This window comes from Simochromis diagramma, unplaced genomic scaffold, assembly GCF_900408965.1.
Source record: "Simochromis diagramma unplaced genomic scaffold, fSimDia1.1 OVJJ01000766.1, whole genome shotgun sequence".
Lineage (NCBI taxonomy): Eukaryota > Metazoa > Chordata > Actinopteri > Cichliformes > Cichlidae > Simochromis > Simochromis diagramma.
In genome coordinates this window covers 217,144-237,421 of record NW_024386828.1, presented here as the reverse complement: position 1 = coordinate 237,421, position 20,278 = coordinate 217,144, and the positions used below count along the sequence as shown (strand labels likewise).

Sequence of the window (20,278 nt, the reverse complement as noted above, 5' to 3'; positions counted from 1 at the left end):
CATAACTCACAGGAAAACATGCAGGGATGACACGCAGACAGACCAGTGATGAGCACAAGAGAACACACCCCACACAGCAGACAGGTCTGGCCCATATCTGGCATCAAGCCGGCACTGCTGGCTGACTTCTGGCATGGTGGTGGTATGTTATCCAGATACCCGATTGTGGTTTGGTGTATATGGCCCAGGCCCATAGAAAACAGGTCTGGCCGGGATCCGGTAACCTGGCACTTTTGACTGACTGGTGTCATGGCAGAGTGTATGTCAACCAGATGTGGGCCAGGTCTGGCAATGATGACACTATTTATGTTCCTTTTTTCCTATTTTAGTTAGAAGACCAAAATGCCATGTTGCAATACTATACTGCTATGGTAGCCAACGTTTCAAATGCAGGTTTGACAGGTTTGTGAGTGTACACTTTATCCAAAACCTAGTGAGGGTTTACTCATCTTTGCAAGTGGGTGGCTGTAGCTCAGGCGGTAGCGCAGGTCACCTGTTGATCGGAAGGTTAGTAATTCGATCCCTGGCTCCTCCAGTCTGCATGCCGCGAGTGTAAATGTGTATGAATGTAGTTAAGGAGCGCTCAGTTAAGAGAAAGTGTGTGGTTGGGTGAATGTGGCATGTTGTAAAGAGCACTTTCAGTAATCTGGGAGAGTTGAAAAATGCCATATAAGAATCAGTCCATTCACTGTCTAAACTGAGTTTCGTCATGTTCCCACATAGCAAGTAGGTCTGGCCCAGATCTGGTATCAAGCCGGCACTTCTGGCATGATAAGACATATGTCATCCAGATATGGGCCAGGTCTGGCAATGACACCACTGTTTATGCGATGGCATGCCATATCTGGCCCGATTATGGTTTGGTTTATGTGGCCCAGGCTTATAGAAAACAGGCCTGGCCAGGATATTTATATATCCTGCTATGGTAGCAAACGTTTCAAATGCAGGTTTGACATGTTTGCGAGTAGAGATGGACCAATCCGATATTATGTATCGGTATTGGTCCGATACTGACCTAAATTACTGGTTCGGATATCGGAAAGAAATAAAAAATGTAATCCGATCCATTAAATATCACGAAAGGACCTCACAAAACTTGCGACATGGCGTAACTCAGCTCATAACGTTAGCACGTCGGAGCAGTATGCATCACGTGATAGAGCACGATAGATGGGCCAGCAGAGGACCAGCAGTATGTCTGCAACTGGCCTTGTGCTGGCCCATGTGTGGGCCACATCTGGCAAACCAGATCTGGGCCACCAACGGGCCGTCATTCTTTGCGGTATGTGGGCCTTGTGAAAATGACGAAAAACATTTTTTTCTAGCAGACTGTAAAAATGTTTATTTTTATAGTTTCAAAAGAGTTTGTGAGGCCTGAGTCACTTCTAGTGCATCATGTGGACATTAGATGAACTGCAGTTTGTCCTTCCTCAGTCCAGGCTTCATTTTTCAGTCCTGAAGGTAGCAAAATAATCTCTGCTAACTACAGGGTGGAATTATATTGTGATATTGATTTGTATTTGTATTCTGAGAAGTACATGCATACGAGACATGATCCTCAGAGAAAATCAAATACAAGATTAGAGCAGCTTAATTCACTTCCATATTTTTCATACTGGCATACTTTTTTCCATTTCAGAACCAAAACCTGGGAAGACAAAAACAACACAGCAGCCCAGAAAACTCCAACCACCTCCTGTGAATAAAGGGACCGAAGACACAGGTGAAAAATACTCAAGTGTAACATTTAAGCAGTTGGTTTGTAGCAGCTGTCCATGAGGACCACTACAATTTTTAATCTACTCAGAAATGCAGGCCTACAACTAAAAAAAATTTTTTTTTAAAGTATATTCAATATAATTTAAAAAATCTAAGCTGAATTAAAGGTCTGAGCAGTGTGTCACATGGTTACTGTTAGTATGAGGTTTAAATGTGAATGAAACAAATAAAGGTGGTGTCACAGAGAGGTGACAGGTGGCAGAAACAGATTTTAGATAATGTAACATCAAACTGTGACAATATGAAAACTGTTCTCTCATCTTAGATTGCTTATGAAAATATATTGTGATGTAAACAACAGGCAATAATATATCCTTGTAACTACAGCCTTAGTTTACAGCACACACAGTTGGGGTTTGATTAAAAATCAGCACAATGTCAAATATAAATAAAGCCCTGTGCCCCCCTTTCTGAATAAAACTGGTTATTTCCTATTTCCACCTCCTGTCTGTGAAATATTATATATATATTAAGCTCTTTTTCAACACTGACACTGAATCACATTCATGCCATTGTGCATTCATGTTGCAATCAATGTTTTATTGTATTTGACAGGTAGACGAGAACTGATCGCTGCTGTGGTTTTCTTTGTCCCGCTGATCCTGGTGTGAGGACGTGGATGTTTGCTTGAAGAGCGTGAAGAGTGAGTAACTCATCAGAGACAGAAAATTTATGTTCTTGAAAGTTTTATTAATAATGTAAATGTAAATAATCAGAGCACTTTTAACAGATTTTAGTTTACCTTTGTTTTTAGTCACATTTTTCAAGTTTGTTAAACTTGTAAAATTCAGAATAACTCTGTGAATCTTTAAATTGTCTTTCTGTGTTTAAGCAGAGTGACTAATGAAGAAGGTCTCAACGTGTGAAAACCAACAAAAAAATCAAAAACAGAAAGGTCCTTCACTGACGACATACATCAAGCTTTTATTATTTATTCATTTCTTTCTTGAACATTTTTATGTGCATTGTTTCACTTTCCATAAATGACCGCTTGAGATTCACTAACTGAAATCAAAGTTTTATTGTTGAATGTATTTTTTGTACTGCAGTGTTTAGTTTAAAACAACTATTATAGTTAATATGTTACAATTAAAGTCTGACATCATGGATGGATAAAAATACACCTGAGGGTGTCGCAGGAGATACTGGAGAGCACAACAAAGAGTCTGTTTGGCAGATTAATAACATCAGGTGTACCATCAAACAGCAATGTTTGTAAGTTATCTCAGGGCAACAGTTCGTAATAAGCTAAAACTAAGACATTTAATAAATAAAGCACACATTTCCTATATCATCTGCATTGTTTAAGTGTCAAAAAGAAGGTTTCTGCATATCTACATACTCGGCCAGTAAAAACAAATCCAGGTGTTTGTAAATATGTTCACCTGATAATGTTATATTTTCCATGTTACACTAAATTAAACCAATTAACTGTGTATTTAAAATGGTTTTAATCACTGTTGAATGTATTTAGTTTTACTCAGTTCTTTTGCTTGGATTTGTAAGTCTCCTTTTTTTTTTTCTTGTTTTAAGACCCAGACACTGTGAAAAATGACAATAAAAACAGATTTTTTTTTTTTAATGAAGCTGAAATCATTACTCAATGTTGTTTATGTTCAGGCCCTCAGGCAGCACTGTGTTAAACACACACAATCCTGTGGTGGAAATCCAATCAGACCTTTGGATCTGGTGAATCAGCTCCTTTTGAATTCTGCAGTACTTACAGTCAGGTGTACAGTAGCTATGCTGGACTTCCACTTATTTTAACAAACACACGAGATACAGTACAAACAACAATTCAACGCACAGCACAGTCCTGTGCGTCATCACCGGTCTAGTTGATGCTAATATCTCCACACCATTCACAGTCAGTGTGGCAAATGTGATGGCATTTCTACGTATCAGTCTGTGTTTTCAGTGCTCACTGTTCACCTCACAGTGTGCATCAATGAATGCGATCTTACCTGAGAGCCTGTTTTTTGGTTCACTGAGAAATGAAGAGAGAAAAATCATTTAGTTTTGATTTTTATTTTTTTAAAAGTCAGGGATGTCTCTTCAGGAGATCATGCTGCTTGTTACACATCGGCTCTCAGCCTTCACTGCTGTTTTGATGCTTTAGCACTTCTCCTCTGCAGAGGTAAATATATACAGTTACAGGTTGGGCACATACGGATCTTCCCAACCAGAATTCAACCAAATCTAAGCCATTATTTTTGTTTATCCCACTGAGCCATGTGCTGCTGATCAGAGGTAAATAAGTCGCAGTGGTGCCCAGCTCTTCCAGCCTCAATTGCCTTTAAGTTGCTTCTGGTGTGGTCAACCCGAGTTTCTAACAAAGATTATCGATACACCATTAGCCTTGTACAGTGCTAAGCACTCCAAGATCCATGCGTGGAGCAATGAGCGGTAGTCTTTCTTGTAGTCAATCCAGGCAGTGCTCAGGTCAGGTTCCTCTGCCTGATCTAAGAGTCCTGTTGTACTGCTCTCTCAACCAGGAGCTGGTGCTTTGACCTGCTGGTGTGCTCATGTATTGATTCATGTGGGTATTCAGCTTGGTAGCTATGATACCTGAAAGGAGCTTCCATATTGTAGAGAGACAGGTAATCATCAATTTGATGATATCCCACCCTTATGGGGATCATTCATCAGCAGCATTGCTCTGCCATTTATATATAAACATATATAAATAAAACCACTTTTTTTTGCATTAGTAATTCCTTTTGTGCATAATTTTATATTATCGTTAATAATAAATTAATTAAAGCAACAAAACAACCCGAAGAGCCGGTTCGGAGTCGAAAGAGCCGGTTCTCTAAAAAGAGCCGGAAATCCCATCACTACTGAAGACTGTTATCCGCTTCGCTGTCACCGGCCGTGAGAAAGTCTTTTTTCCCTTAGAAAGTTCAAGACCCGCAGCTCGCGCAATCTGTCTGTCATGCGCATCCCAACGATTTGGCTGGAAACACATATTAACAAATTGATAAGTGATAAACTATGGAATGCCAGGACTGCCATAATGAATTAATTAAATACACCATTAAATAATTAATTAAATGTGGCAATAATTAATTAAAATGTGAAATAAATAGACAATTAGTTAAATGTGTCAAAAACATTTTTTAATTAATTATTTAGATTTAGTGCTCACATGTAAATTATGCGGTGTGAACGTCATAACTTTAGATCAAGGTGACGTAGGATTTTCAGAATAGTGCCTCAGGTCCGTCTGCTAAAAATCTCTGATCTAGAAATGTGTCCCACACTTCAGAAATGTAGAAGTTTGTATGTGATGAGCCTGTTAACATCCACCAGGACACCAGTGAAATACTGAAGGTACAGCTGTGTTTTAGCCACATGTTAAACCAGCAGATGCCTCTGAGCCAGATGTGTGTGTCTGTAATTAAAAGTGTGTATTCTATTTTATGTGTGTGTGTGTGTGTGTGTGTATATGTACAGTATGTTAATAATTTACATTTGCAACAGTAGGCACTGTGTGCTGTATCACATTTTTTTTTTTTTAATTTTGTTTTATTGTAAACACGTTTATTGTATTTTTATTCTAATATGCTGGTTTGGTGCTTCCATGGTGTGGTGGATGACGCAATGCTCTGACACTTTTAGAGTTTGGTGAATTTGGCCAAAACCGAGTTGTCACTTTAAGAATAATCAATTTCATGTAATAAAATTACAAGAAGTGTTATTTCCTTGTTTTACGTTTACGTCCTCGTTTGTTGTTTTAGAATAGCTACATTCATCCGTGCTTTTTTAAAAGGCATATTTTTGATTCATAATTAAAAATTGGTCATTCATTCATGTAATCCCACCAATTAATTCCACGTTGTGTTTTTGAGTTATGTAGTTAACGCTGAAGTCTGCTGTCTAAATTTTGCATTCTTATTTGACTCATATTTACTTTAACACCTTCTGCTATGTTTTGAAATGAACGACATCCTTAAAAAGAAATATTCAAACTACTTTGGGTGAGTATGATTGTGTAAAAACTAGAATGTTGTTAACACGTAGGGATCACCCCCAAGACCCTTAATGTCTAACCTGCTGATAAAATTGAGGGGCAGGTAGCAGTAATGGGGTGAATGAGGCTACTGCAGCAGCCACACCCCCCAGCCTCTAACTAAGGCACCTCCCAAAGCGTTCAGGGCCCTGCTTGTGTGGTGATATGTTGTGAACCTAATGACTAGAGTGTAATTTAAAAAAGAGGAAGCGTGTGAGACATGTTGACATCCTTGTCTCTACAAACAGTCCTATATGTAAATCTCAGAAGTGGAAAATGACACAAAATACGTGGACTGGACACCATTTAAGAACTTTAAAACATGAGAATCAGAATCAGAAAGACTTTATTTATCCCCAAGGGGCAATTAACATACAACAGGGCAGATAACCTTGAAGATAAGAACAATAAGATCAGAATACACAGAATATACAGTTTTAAAATTACAGTTTAAAATTAAAGTGACTGAAAGGTGAATACATAACTGTAAGTGACTAAGAGTGAATAAATTGTCGGTAGTATAAGAAGAGTGTAGAGTAGTTTTTGTTTCTGGTGTGGGAAATGGTCTTATCTGGGCTTATCTTAAAAAGCAGGGTGGCCTTGGGGACAAAGGTGGCTCTCCTCCTCTCAGTCCTGCAGGAAATGCAGCGGAGGCGTCGCCCAGAGGGCAGCCATTGAAATGCAGGGTGAAGAACGTGAGAGGGGTCGTTGATGATTTTGGCTGCCAGTCTAAGGGCTTGTTGGCTAAAAACCTGTGCCAGAGTTCTGACAGGCAGGCCAATGATATTAGAGCACACTGATGCAGTGTGCTGCAGTCTGTTCCTGTTCTGAAGGCTAAGGGAGTGGAACCAGCAGGTGATGGAGAAGGTCATGATGAAGGCATAGTAAAAAGTCATCATGATGGGTGTGCTGACTCCAAAGGAGTTGAGTTTCCTAAGGAGGTATAGCTGTTGGTGGCACCTCCTGAGAATCTCCTCTGTGTTGGCAGAGAATTTCAGGAGGTTGTCAAAGATGGTTCCCAGGTATTTGTACTCCTCAACTACCTCCACTGGCTTCCCGTGGACGGTGGTGGTGACTGAAGCAGCCAGATCCCTCTGCCTACTGGAGAAGGTCACCACCATCTCTTACCACCATCTCAAACCTGGTGTAGAAAGCGTTGAGGTCGTCAGGGAGGGAGGAGGGGTTCCTGCTCTCCACCTGGATGGTTCTGGGGGTGATGACCACAGTATTCACAGAGGCCATGGTTTTGAGGAACTGCCAGGCTGAGTGGAGGTCCCCTGTGGTGAATTTTTTTTTTCAACTGTGTTTTTCTACTCCAGTTTAGCAGTTTTTATGGCTCTCTTGAGCTCCTGGTTGACCTCCTTTTTGTCCAGAGCAGAGCCGGTAACATGAGAAAAGCACAAGAAAAAAGCTGAAGTCAGAAAAGGTTAAAAGGTGAAATACTCGACCACTTGTAGTCTTAATCATGTTGAAGTGGTCTCTGTAGTGCAATACATAACTATACTACTGCACACTGTGCAACCTAAACTTTACACCTGTTATATTAAAGTTTTCCACACTTCCTAAAAGACACTTCTTGAAGTCTTCTGCCCTTTTGCCTAAACTTTAAACAAAAATACTCTACAAAAAAACAAACAAACAACAACCACACAAACACATTCAAAACTGGTTAAACTCAGAATCACACAGTATCACTCTGACTCTGTTACTTCTGACGTTTAATAACCTGTTTATGCCACTGTTACAGGGCGTAAACTCACTTGTCAGTAGTGCACAGATCTTATCTGCAGTCTGGAATTCTGCTCTTATCAGAGCAGCAATAAAGAGTCCATAACATTTCTGAAATTTGCAATATGTGGTTTTGAATTGGTTTGTGTGTGTGTGTGTGTGTGTGTGTGTGTGTGTGTGTGTGTGTGTGTGTGTGTGTGTGTGTGTGTGTGTGTGTGTGTGTGTGTGTGTGTGTGTGTGTGTAAATACTCGAAATGCGGTTTTAGTGTCAGGGTTATGGTTATAGTAAGCAGCTAGGGAAAGCATTATGTCAATTAGATGTCCCCACAAAAATATGAAAACACAACTTTCTGTGTGTGTGGCTATGCGTGTGTGTTAAATACAATGATATAAAAAGAGAACAAATCTCTGAGTTCATAACTTTGTAATGATTAATGATTCAGGAACCTTTGTACAAATGTATGAGTCAATCCAGGCTTGAGCAGCAAAACCTATAATTGTTCAAAGTCCAACAACAATACTTAGAAGAAGCAGGAGACACAGAGGCTGCTATTCCAGTGCTTTGAAAAACATTTGTTCGAGGTAGGATTTCTTATTTTCTGTATCGTCACATCCCTGCCACAGACCAACAATAATAATAATAATAATAATCGGCTGTTCCTTCTTGTTTTATCAGAGAATCAGTTTCAGTGTGACAGAAAGTGGTTTGAGCATTTCGCTCAAGATCACATTCATGAATTTCCACTGTTGTCTAATGCCACTTAGCTTGAGTGAGTAAACACCCACCACTAGAGTCTGTATGAAGTCAGTGAGTGTTGGGAAAGAGACTCCAGTTTTTACCAGGTTTTGAATTTCGCACCATTTTGTAGAATTGGATTAGTCTGTACCATTTTGTGTGTGTCCACATTGTTAGACTTTGTTGAAGAGTTGTCGACTCTCCTTCTGAGGAGTTACTAGAAAACTGCAGTGAGAGACAGTTGTTGCTCAGTATTGCTCTGTTAGACCCAAACAGACAAAAGAAAATCTGAAAAGCATCAAAACTTACAAAAATCTGAACGATCTCATTTAACCAAATGAGTGTAAATAAGCCAATCCTCAAATCCAAGCAGCCATGAAAACCCAGAAGTACACGTAGAGGCGTAGGAGCTGTCACCTGTACTTTCTGATATTTTAAAGGGTTTAGAAAAAGCTACGTTACAAAACACATTGTTGTCTTGGTTTCTTTGACAGAGAAAATAGTAACAGGAAGCTTGCTTTTCTTTTTAATTTTCACAGTAATGAGCAATGCTCTTCAGGAGCTCAGTCTGATCTTCACACACACCCTCAGCTTTCTCTGCTGCTGTGGGAACAGGAAGCAGGTGAAGAAGAGCACCAGAGAGGAAATCTGTACAGAAAGTCTTTGAACAAAGAAGAAATTATTTCCAGTGTCTCTAAAAGTGTTTCTTTGAGGTATTTTTTCTTGTTTCAGAAGATTGTGCTGTTGCTTCCTGTAAGACAGAGATAAAGAGCATTTGTTTTTGTTAATTTTCAGAGGTGAATCATGGCTCTTTATCAGATTTCTGGACTTTTTACACTTCGACTCTCATCCTTCATTAATGCTGCCCTGTCTCTAACTCTTCTCTTCTGCAGAGGTAAGTTTAGAGGCATAAAACACCACTACAGGCTGAAAAAACATGTTCATCTTCAGATTATGAAAGAGTCGAGCCCTGGTCATGTACACAGAGAGACTCTTTACACAATAAAAAACACAGAAAAATGGGACCAAATTACTAACATAATGGTACAAATGTAATTTATTTGCATTGTTGTTGCTCTTTGTGTCATTTACTCTCTGAGTTTAAATAAAGAACAGACTCTTTTAGACTTCATCATTGCAGAGATCCATCCATGTCTGAGGTGTTGCTTCAATCAGCCTTTCATCTGAATACCACAGCAGTAAATCAAATCTGATGTGTTTCTTTGCAGGTTATTCTCAGGAAGCTCCAACAAAGCAAATAGTGGCTCTGCTGGGTGATGATGTTGTTTTACCCTGCTTCCTGAAAACTCCTGTGGATTTATCACACCTGCAGCTCGAGTGGACAAGAACTGACCTGACACCAGGATTTATATATGTGTGGGACAAAAATAAAGAAAATGTGGAGTTTAAACAGCCATCATATCTGGGAAGAACCTCACTGTCCTTTGATAAACTGAAGCACGGAGACGTCTCACTGACTCTCTCCAAAGTAGAGCTGTCTGATGCAGGACCGTACAGATGTTTTATTCCACAACTGGGTCAAATGTCATATGTTCATCTTATTGTTGGTAAGATTATTTTATTTAACTTTATTATGACTAATTCCTACTGTCAAAGTTTATTAGCACAAAAGAATCTTTTAAAATTTTTCTGGAATATGTGACATTATTTGTCTTTTCCAGTGTAAATAAATAATTCAAAGTAACGATATTGATAATCTCACACACAGTTAGTAGATATCCAAATGTTCTCTTGTAACATGTGTGCAGCAGATTACTGTGATTTCTCTCGTCTCCCTTCATCAGGGTCAGCATCTACACCCGTCATGAAGGTGATGTCAAATGTCAGCAGCAGGTTGGTGTTACAGTGTGAGTCCGCAGGCTGGTATCCAGAGCCTGAGCTGCTGTGGTTGGACGGTGAGGGAAACCTCCTCTCTGCTGGACCTACAGAGACCCTCACAGGTCCTGATGACCTCTATACTGTCAGCAGCAGAGTGACTGTGGAGAAGAGACACAGCAACAACATCACCTGCAGAGTCCAACAGAGGAACACCAACCAGAGCAGAGAGACACACATACATGTTCCAGGTAATAATGACTCACATTCACAAACTATTTCATGATTTCACCCTCATCATGTGCAGTTTGAACCAAATCAGAGCTAGTTTTACAAAAATAACTTGTATTTCTTTATCTTTTAAGGCTCTGCTGTCAGGAAGGAACCATCGGCCACTTTCATCATCGTGATAGTTGGCCTGCTGTGGATTTGTACCGTTGTCACTGTCGTGTGGAATTTCATACCATCAAAAAAACCTGGTGCGTCACACGTTTGTTTCCCCTCTCATTAATAATCAGACAATGTTTTTTGACACTGCGGATTTATGATACTCAGCTGAAATAACTAAGCAGAGCGTCACCTTTGGTCCACTCTATAAAAGTCTTTGATAACAACCAAACACATTCAATTCAATTTTATTTATACAGCACCAAATCACAACAACAGTCACCTCAAGGTGCTTTATATTGTAAAGTAGACCCTACAATAATACATACAGAGAAAAACACAACAGTCATATGACCCCTATGAGCAAATGCTTTGGTGACAGTGGGGAGGAAAAACTCCCTTTTAATAGGAAGAATCCTCCTTATTTTGTCATTTCTGTGTGCAGACCCCAAAGAGATTGAAACTGAGAAGAAAACAACAAAACAAAAATGCACCAGAGCTCCTGCTGACAACACTGAGATCATAGCAATAAAAGCAGTGCCGCCATCAGAACAGCTGGAAGACGACACATCTGCTGCTGAGGAGATCAAAGAAGCCGAGAAGGAAAAGAAACAGAAGAAACAGAAGTACAGAATAAGTGGTTCAAAGAAAAAAGCTCAAATTTGACGACCGTTTGTCTTAAAAACAGAACTTTAGCTCTCATGCTGCATCCAATGTTTCGAGGAGCTGACGCCATAACGTGCATGACGTGAGACACAGAAGACTCCAAACATGTTTGACACTCTGTTTCTGTGCTCACCGTCACTTCATCATCACATCACGGAAAACATCAAACTTGTGATGTGTTCAGGAGTTTTCATCTATGAGGGAACTGCAGTGACGTCACAGAAAAAACTAAAAACCCTGCAGTTTGTTTCGCAGCACTTCCAGACTCACACACTGCATCGTGTGGTAAAGGCTTTACCCACTGGAGGGAACCACAGATCTGACTGTTGTGATAAAGCAGAGTGCACGTCAGCCTGTGGGTCATTTTTAAAGAGGAAGTTCAGAAATGTAAAATGAGTCATGTGACCTTCCTTATGCGTTTGCTTCTTTGAGTCTGTCAGCTACCTCCGCATTATCTGGAGGATGTTAGGAAGTTAATGATTGTTGCGACTCAACAGACGGACGTGCTTTCAGCTTTTCTAGTGTGTTATTTTCCTCATGTGTGTCATTGCCTTCAGTTTACATCCATGTTTATCGACCATCCAGTTTCATGTTGTGCTTTGTGCTGCACAACTGATGAAGTTCAGAATCACATTTATTTAAGTTTGTGCACAAACCAGTGTCACAGCTTATAACTGAGGTGTGAGGGGTCGGCAGCAAGCTTCCACTTTCCACTGCAGAAAGACTTCAGATTGTTTGGAAGTGACCTTACAACCTTTCTCAGAGTGAAGAGCAACAGCCTGGATTTGATTAGATTCATGTAGTGTCTTTGAAAAGTGTACAACATAATGAAATGAAGTTTAGCATCTAATCCAAAGTGTAAACTATGTGTGTAGATGTATTTGTATATACAATACACACACACACACACACACCAATTACAAGATGTACAGTATTTGCATGCAATATTAAAATACGCGGTGTGTATGATGTCCATGTGTACAGGGCTTCAGTTTTGCAGTTTTACTTTCAGTTCAGCAGAATGTTCAGCTGGAGCTGAAACTCTGGTGTGATTACAGCGAGGGCGATCAGAGTGTGACGCTCGCTGGGTCACTCTCACAGGTAACAGACTCACAGTGTAAGACAGAGACGGCGATCACTGGATTTAATGGTTTTATTATCAGACACAAAACACACTGATCAGTAAGTGTGTCATCTGTGAGATTTGTGACCTGCAGCAGTCTCTGTTAATAACGCTTCACAGTTTGTGTAATCTGAAGCCAGACAAGTAAAAACTTGTTTCATTCAGAATCTGATGCCAACTTACCAGAGCATCCAGTTTGACCACAGCAGAGCCCAAAGACGATGACGTGCTGCCTTTCTGCTGGTTTTTTATCTCTGCTGAGCTCCAGCAAACTCTCATAACGACTTTATAACGACCGATTTACTGTAAAACTCAGGACAACAGGAGTTACAGTCTGCACCACTGCGGTAAGCCTTTTTTAATATATAATAATGTATCTGTGTGTCTGTGTAAGCGTGTGTCTCTGTTTCGCTGTAGAGTTCCTGGTGAGTGTGATGGTGCACGTCCAGCTTTAGCAGACCGATGAACAGGTGAACACAGCGGACATGTTTCAGCATTAGCAGCATCATAAACAAACATGTTCTAAAAACGATATTTAAAGATGAATTATGGTCTTAACAACAAATTTTCTCTTATAAAGTCAGACTTTCTGTCCACATTACTTTGATTTTTACTAGAAGTAATTTGTCAAAAAGACACAAAACACAGAACTGTTTCTTTTTCCAGATATTTTTCTTTTATTAGCGCCCTGAATAACACACAAACCCACCCTATAAAACCAGCCTGTTGCTTTACAGAGCGTCCTGGGGTGGAGTCAGATTCCCACGCTTACGTTGTTATTTTTGCTCGTCTTGGTTCAAATTCAGCAACTCAACTCTTTCCACTGATTGAAGGTGGATCAGGTTTGTTTATTTGACCTAAAATCATGCAAAGAAATCACATTATACAGAGTACACACTTGCCTGTGTCGGACTGTGACATCATTGTTAACACGAGCCACGAGCCACGATCCATGATCCAAGCTCATGAGGCCGTCATTAAATTAAAAGTAACTCTAACTATGCACATCTTACATTTACATTTGTTAAAGTTACACTTACACTCTGTGGTCTCGCTTCATGTTGTGTCAGTGTGATATTGTGGTAACACCTAAGTGGACATTAAATGTTTCCATATGTAGGCTTACTGATACAAGATGCAAACCGGTGTCCCTCTGTGCTCATGTGCAATATGAGCACAGACTGTTTTACATTTGTTTGTTTTTTATTATCATTATTAATATGAGATTAATCAGCTCTGTCTGTTTGATAGTCCACCGTTCACAGGTTTCAAGATGCATCGTCTTCAAACTTTGCAACAATAAACTAGGCCTTCAGGGTCATGAGTAGCTAGGCTGCCTAAACATTTAAACCTTGACCTTTATTGTTCTTGCACCCAAAGTCAAAGTTAACCTTGGAAAATTATTTCAAGAAACCATCTTGAGTAATATATCATATGAAAAGGCATGGAGAGAGCCATACGACACACTTTTTATTTTTTCAATTTGATGCCCTACAACGTCCCAGTGACACCATAACAGGCTGATGTCTGCCTTTCAGGGGGGTTTGCACTCTCTGGGTGGAGGTCTGTGATGAAAACAGAAGTATTAGGGCAAGTGGTGAAAGACAGATGCTAATGTGTTCTATGGCAAAGAATAAAAGCATGAAAGATGTGTGTCTAATTTAATTTGATTCATTTATTAATTAATTTAAGCAGTCGCCTCAACGCACTTTATATTGTGAGGTAAAGACTCTACAATAATACAGAGAAACCCCAGCGATCCACTATGAGCAAGCACTTGGTGACAGGGAGAAGAAGAAAACCTGTTGTAGAAGCAGACTCAGGGAGGGACGACCAAACATATATGACATATTTTAGTCATATTTCGATGACTAAAGAAAGACATAAAATATGTTCTCATCAGTCCATGTTGAACTTCATTTTGAACTTATATTCATATGAAGTTAAGTTCATATTGAATCAAAAATAAAACAGGGTTTGTGCATCATTGTGCATCAGAAACAGACAGTTTCTGCACACAGCCGAGCTTTTTCATTTCTGTGGCTGATGTGTTTTTGTTGGCTTTTCAAGTGAAGATCTTCAGCCTCCGTTCTGCGGCAGATTGCAGTTCAGTGTTGAGAGAGAGGAATGAAAATTAACACCTAAGTGGACAAGTTCAAGTATCTCAACGTTCTATTTATAGCACTGCAGTGAGGGTGGATTGACAGACTGGTGCAGCGTCTGCAGAGATGTGGCCTGAGAGAAAACTGTAAGCTGTTGGTTTACTGGTCGGTCAACATTCCTAACCTCACCGAGGAGTGACATTTCAGAAACAAACAACTTTAAAATGTGTTTGAGCGCTCACTTAGAGAAAGTTCAGACATGTGTTGTTGTGTCTACTTCAATCATTTTGTTTGAACTGACAAAAAAATTTCCCAAATCTCTGATGAATAATTTTGATCATATCTTTTCATTAAATGCAGTAATGATGATCTTTTGAATGACCTTTATTTTGTTTTGTTTTTTATAAAGACTGAACATCACTCATTAAAAAATAGAAAACAAATTTAGAATGGACGTTAAAGGGAAGTTTTTTTTCTAGAAATAACTATATTACCGAATCAGTTTCACAATATCAGACTGTTAGCATTCTTCACTGAGAGCTGAAGAGAGTAAAAGCCTTTTGTTTTGACTTTCAGATAAGAAGTGAAGGATGTCTCTTCAGGAGATCTTCTGGAGACCGTCAGCTGTCACTGCTGTTTTGGTGCTTCTAACACTTCTCTTCTGCAGAGGTAAACCTCTGATGTTCCTGTACACTATCTCAGACACTTGGTTGTGCTTGCATTGTGCCCATTCCCAGCTTGTACCTTACCTCATGTTGCTATGTGTCAGATAGTCTCTGGGACACTTTGGGGCAGCCTGTAGCTCTGGTCCTGTTGGCTGTGGTAGAGTCTTAGCTCTATGGATCTGATCTTAGGGCCTCTTCTTGTGCTGCCATGATCAGAACCTCTGTACAGTCCTGTAAGGTGGTCTTTTCCAACCACTGGTAGGATTTCTTGATACCAGCCATTTCCTCAATCGGTCGATGGTACATCCCATGCAGGTGTTTGGTCGTCCATGACAGTTTCTGTCCTGTTCCTCCTCATTGTCCTCTTCAGCTAGCTGATGGAGTCTTGAAGCAGCTGATCTCAGGGGGGCTTTTTCCTGATGTATTCATGGATTGTTCGTGTTTAATCCTGGATTGTGGTTCTGCCACATGAATTCTCACCATTTCTCTGTTGCTCATAGAGCATCAGGATGCTGGACTTTGGGTGGAATCCTGCACGCATAATGATCTGTATCTGTCTTTACATCAGTCACATCTTCTCATGTGATGATTTTGTTACTGCAGCTGAGTATCTTATGACTGTTATGAAATAGTATGTATAAAACATGTCAGGTCCTGATGCTGTCCAGCTCTTCATTCTGGAGACTCATTGTTAGTTGTCTGCATTTCTGATGTTGACTGACTCTCTGTGGTCTACTCTTAGGTCCACCACCCACTTGCTGTTAGTGTTGTGTGATGTGCCCTTCTCCCAGATGTTCTTGCAGGCCTTGTTCTAGTCTTCTCTTGAAGCTGAGAGTACACCTTGGACTAATATTTGGAGAGCAGCCTATTTACTCTCCAGGCCTCTGCTTCTCTGGCATATCTCTTCAGCCTCAAACGAGTGAACAGACCTGTGAGCAGTTGTTTGGCACTTTTTAGAATCTCAGTCATGAACATCTTGCTCTTCATCATATTCATCCAGGACCCGTCTTATAAAGTTCTACGGAGTGGAGAAGTTTCAATGTGTGAGACAAAAACTGGCTTTTTTTGCATATGAACCCTAAAAGACCAATTCTGCTGGAGGCGTAACACAAGGTAACAGTGGTAATATTTTTATTTTAAAAAATGTATTTTAGTAATTATAGAAGCATCTAGAGACATCAAACTCTTTTTTTACTGTGAAGAAATAGGTGAAATTAAAGAAAAAGCTTTGAAAAAGGTCTATCCAATTACCCTGCATGCAATGGCTCAGTGGTTTCTCTCGTCTCCCTTCCTCAGGGTCAGTCTCTACACCCGTCATAAAGGTGATGTCAAATGTCAGCAGCAGGGTGGTGTTACAGTGTGAGTCTGCAGGCTGGTATCCAGAGCCTGAGCTGCTGTGGTTGGACGGTGAGGGAAACCTCCTCTCTGCTGGACCTACAGAGACCCTCACAGGTCCTGATGACCTCTATACTGTCAGCAGCAGAGTGACTGTGGAGAAGAGACACAGCAACAACATCACCTGCAGAGTCCAACAGAGGAACACCAACCAGAGCAGAGAGACACACATACATGTTCCAGGTATGACTCACATTCAGAAACAAACTATTTCATTATTTCACCCTCATCATGTGCAGTTTGAACCAAATCAGAGCTAGTTTTACAGGAATATTCTTCTATTTCTTTATCTTTTAAGGCTCTGCTGTCAGGAAGGAACCATCGGCCACTTTCATCATCGTGATCGTTGGCCTGCTATATGTTGGTGCTGTTATCGCTTTCGTTTGGAATTTCATGCTATCAAAAAAACCTGGTGCGTCACACGTTTGTTTCCCTTCTCTATGTTTTCTGGAGTATGAAAGGCTGAATTTCTGAGACTAAACTGAGCACAGTGTCAGCTTTGTTTCCCTTTATAGGAGTCTGAATATGTTCGTTCATGGACAGTAATGCTGCTCTGGACTTTGGAAATTAACAAGTGATCATTTCAGCATTATCTTACCTGAATGAATATTTTATTCTCACACTGCTCAGTTTCCAGTTGATGATTGCTCAGTATTTTTACACTGTGGTGCAGGGATGAATGTAACATTACAGGATCTTAACCAGCAGGAGGGACCAGAGGGAGTGTCAGTGGGGTTGAACAGGAATATAAATCAACAAACGCATGATAATTGCTCTGACTAATGCGTACTATTATTTTAATGTTCCCACACAGTTACAGGTATTTTATGGTCACATAAAAATTTCAATAGGAAAGCTGTATTCAAACACACAAACACATGTATATGTATGACGCTTTTCCTTTCTGTGTTTAGACACCAAGGTGAATGAAACTGAGCTGAAAACAATGAAACAAAAAGGCAGCAGAGCTCCTGCTGACGACACCGAGACCAAAGAAATAAAAGAAGAGCCGCCATCAGAACAGCTGGAAGACGACACATCTGCTGTTGACATGAGTGAGGTGATCAAAGAGGGCGAGGAAAACCAGGAAACAGAGACTCAGAGTACGGCACAGTCAGCCTTAACCAGCAGTGAAAACTAAAGAACAAGAAGCTCTCTGAGAGCACAAACCACAGGCAGCTCATTGACTGTGCAGTGCTTACTTTTAAGCAAGAATAGTGTATTTTTATATAACATTAAACTGGAGTAGGATAATAAGTATGTGTAAATAAATGGACATTAATGACTTGAACTTATTATGTAATATTGTACTGCATTATATTTATAACTAACATTTATTTATAACTAACTCATTCATTCCCCTGACAATACTTTAAAGATTTAACACATTTTGGGGTCAACGTGAAAGAAAGACAGATGTGAAATGTAAAAGTGAGGTCAGAGGTCAAATGTGACATCATATGTGACATTAACGATACACACCACACTTGTAAGAATCATAAAGTTTAACTCTTTTTTGTTAGTTTTCCATCAGTAAACCATCAAACATGACCCCACTCTGAATCCCTGAAAAGTTTTATCAGAAGTCATTCAAACTTTTCCAGCTCTGGTGTTTACAGATGCAATGACCCACAGAGACGATCAGATGATAGAAAAGTCCAAACTCATGATGTTTTTAATTGCGTTTCACTTTCAGTTACTTTTTTGTTTTTGATTATCTGCTGACAATTCATTTCACTTTTCTTTATGCAGCATCAAATCACATCAGCAGTTAACTTCCAGTTAGGTTAACACATTACATTGTGTGTTCCCACTAGAGGGAGCTACATAGCAATCTGCTGCTATGACTCCAGGATAAAGCAGGTTGTGTTTACAGCACAGCAAAGAGCCAGAGGACATACAAAGATGTTCAGAAATATAAAATGTGGAGCTTCCTGTTGATGTGACCTTCCTCTTGTGCATTTGGTTTTGTGGTTCTTCTTTGAGCGTCGACTGTATCTCTGTCAAAGCTGATGGATGGTTAGAGGGTCGTGATTGTTGATTTGTTGATGCCAACACAATCAGATGATCCCAAAGACACCAGTGTGTATTTTTAAATGAGTCAGTGTGGAGTAAAGTTCCTTTACTGTTTAATGGTACAGTGTGCCACACATGTTTTCATCTGTTTTCTCTAATGTGTGTCATTGCCTCCTGTTTAAAGCCACATTTATGGCCATCCAGGCACTATGTGTTTGTTTTTGTGTTGTTTCTCTTGGTTTTGTAAATGATTTCTGTTTTTGTAAATAAAGTTTCTAAGTTACTCCCTCATCCTGCCTCCACAGTCGAGCTGTGACAGTATTTATGTCTGACTAAATACACCCACTGAACAAAGAGTACACACGCTGTCCATTCTGAGGGTTACATAACAGGACATACAAAAAATTAAAAAGCTCTTAAATTTTTTTTTATATAAAACCTCAAATAAACAAAAGCACATATTATGCCTTGTTGTTGTTTATTTAATAGAAAATAAGTCAAACTACAGAAGCAGTCCTGCAAAAAACTGAGCAGACTCTTATTCAGTACCACACATAGTAGGATTAACTTGATGTAATAGTTTTGGTATGATTTTATGGGTCATCTTTACATCCTGACATGCAAGTATTTGTTCATGCACAGCTCTCTGAAGGTCCCACAACAGTATTTGAGTCAGGCTGAGGCTTGGACTGACCGGCTCATTGCTGCACTTTGGTTCTTTTCACTTTCAGTGGTGTAGATTTGCTGCTGTGCTTGGGATCACTTTCCCTGATGATCCAGTTTCAGCCAAGCTTTAATATAATACTTTGGTGTACAGAGAAGTTGATGTTGAACTCAATAGCTGTGAGGTGGATGAATCATCACGCCTCCAACACCGGGCTGTCAGCTGTAACGAAGCATGAAGTGAGCTTTGTAAATGTTGTCCTGGTAAGTTTATGGGCTCAATCTCTCATTTAAGGTCAAACTAAATGAAACATGGAGTCAGTTTTTAAAGCTCTAAAGAACAGGGTCAGAGATTAAATTTGATCCACTGTGACAGAAAGTTTTGTATTTATAGCAACCCATGAAAACATCACAGGCTGTGTCTCACACTAAACACAGTCTTTACTGAATACACATTGCAGAATCAGGTTGTATGGGAAAAGCACCACTCTCTGGGTAATGATAGTTTATAGCAGATATAAGCTGTAATTCTTAGTAATCATACAAGGTTTTTCTACAGAGGCCTGTGGGAAGAGACATTTGCTGCAAGCAAGGAAGCAGAATCGACTCCACATGGAAGCAGTTGCTACAGTACTGTTCAAAAGTTCTGAGTCACCCTTCATTTTTTTATATTTTGGAGGAAAGTAAGAAATTTGGGCCACTTTTATTTCCTTTAAGTAGTTTCACGAATTGTTCTCCGGGCTTTTTGAAGGATATTTTCCTTGGGGGAGGCCAATCCATGACTAATAGTCAATTGTCAGCACCAGTCAGATGATTTCCAGGTGGTCTAACATTGTGGATACAAATCTGATGGTAATTCTCTGTCTCCAACACCACCGGCTGAAATGCAGTTTCAAACCATGGTAGAGCCTCCACCGTGTTTCACAGATAACTGCAGACACTCCTCCATGCATATTGACAATGATTTAAACCAAACATTTCAAGTTTGGTGTCATCACTCCACAAGATGTATTGAATCTGTTTTTGTCCAGTTGTCCAGTAGTTTGTCATGCTTCAGCCTGTTTCCCTACCTAATGGCTTCTTGACAGCCACCTTTCCACTGAGACCATATCTGATGAGGGCTTCAGGAAACAGTAGCTGGATCAACAGACAGTTGCATCTCAGGTCCTA

At 39.9% G+C, this 20,278-nt stretch overlaps 2 protein-coding genes across 5 annotated transcripts in view; both read left to right on the top strand.

Moving 5' to 3' along the window:
- The window catches only part of LOC120730817 (butyrophilin-like protein 10), a 36,889-nt gene extending 24,775 nt beyond the window's left edge, over positions 1-12,114 (top strand). Inside the window, exons 5-7 of the mRNA XM_040027344.1 lie at positions 10,061-10,342; positions 10,457-10,570; positions 10,924-12,114. Coding sequence (XP_039883278.1) covers positions 10,061-10,342; positions 10,457-10,570; positions 10,924-11,144 — 617 coding nt within the window. The 3' untranslated portion in view covers positions 11,145-12,114. The remainder of the gene's footprint in view (positions 1-10,060; positions 10,343-10,456; positions 10,571-10,923) is intronic.
- A 289-nt stretch (positions 12,115-12,403) lies between these two features.
- On the top strand, positions 12,404-18,736 carry LOC120730814 (butyrophilin subfamily 1 member A1-like). Of its 4 annotated transcripts, XM_040027339.1 has the most exons (6): positions 12,404-12,614; positions 14,946-15,038; positions 16,035-16,147; positions 16,331-16,612; positions 16,728-16,841; positions 17,344-18,736. In XM_040027339.1, exons 4-6 carry the CDS (start codon positions 16,360-16,362, stop codon positions 17,568-17,570), a joined length of 594 nt encoding a protein of 197 aa, XP_039883273.1. In that variant the 5' UTR covers positions 12,404-12,614; positions 14,946-15,038; positions 16,035-16,147; positions 16,331-16,359; the 3' UTR covers positions 17,571-18,736. The 4 variants fall into 4 exon arrangements, with proteins under 4 accessions (XP_039883273.1, XP_039883272.1, XP_039883269.1 ...); XM_040027338.1 differs by having other exon boundaries at positions 14,946-16,147; XM_040027335.1 differs by lacking the exon at positions 16,035-16,147 and having other exon boundaries at positions 12,406-12,614.
- The last annotated feature ends 1,542 nt before the right edge of the window (positions 18,737-20,278 follow it).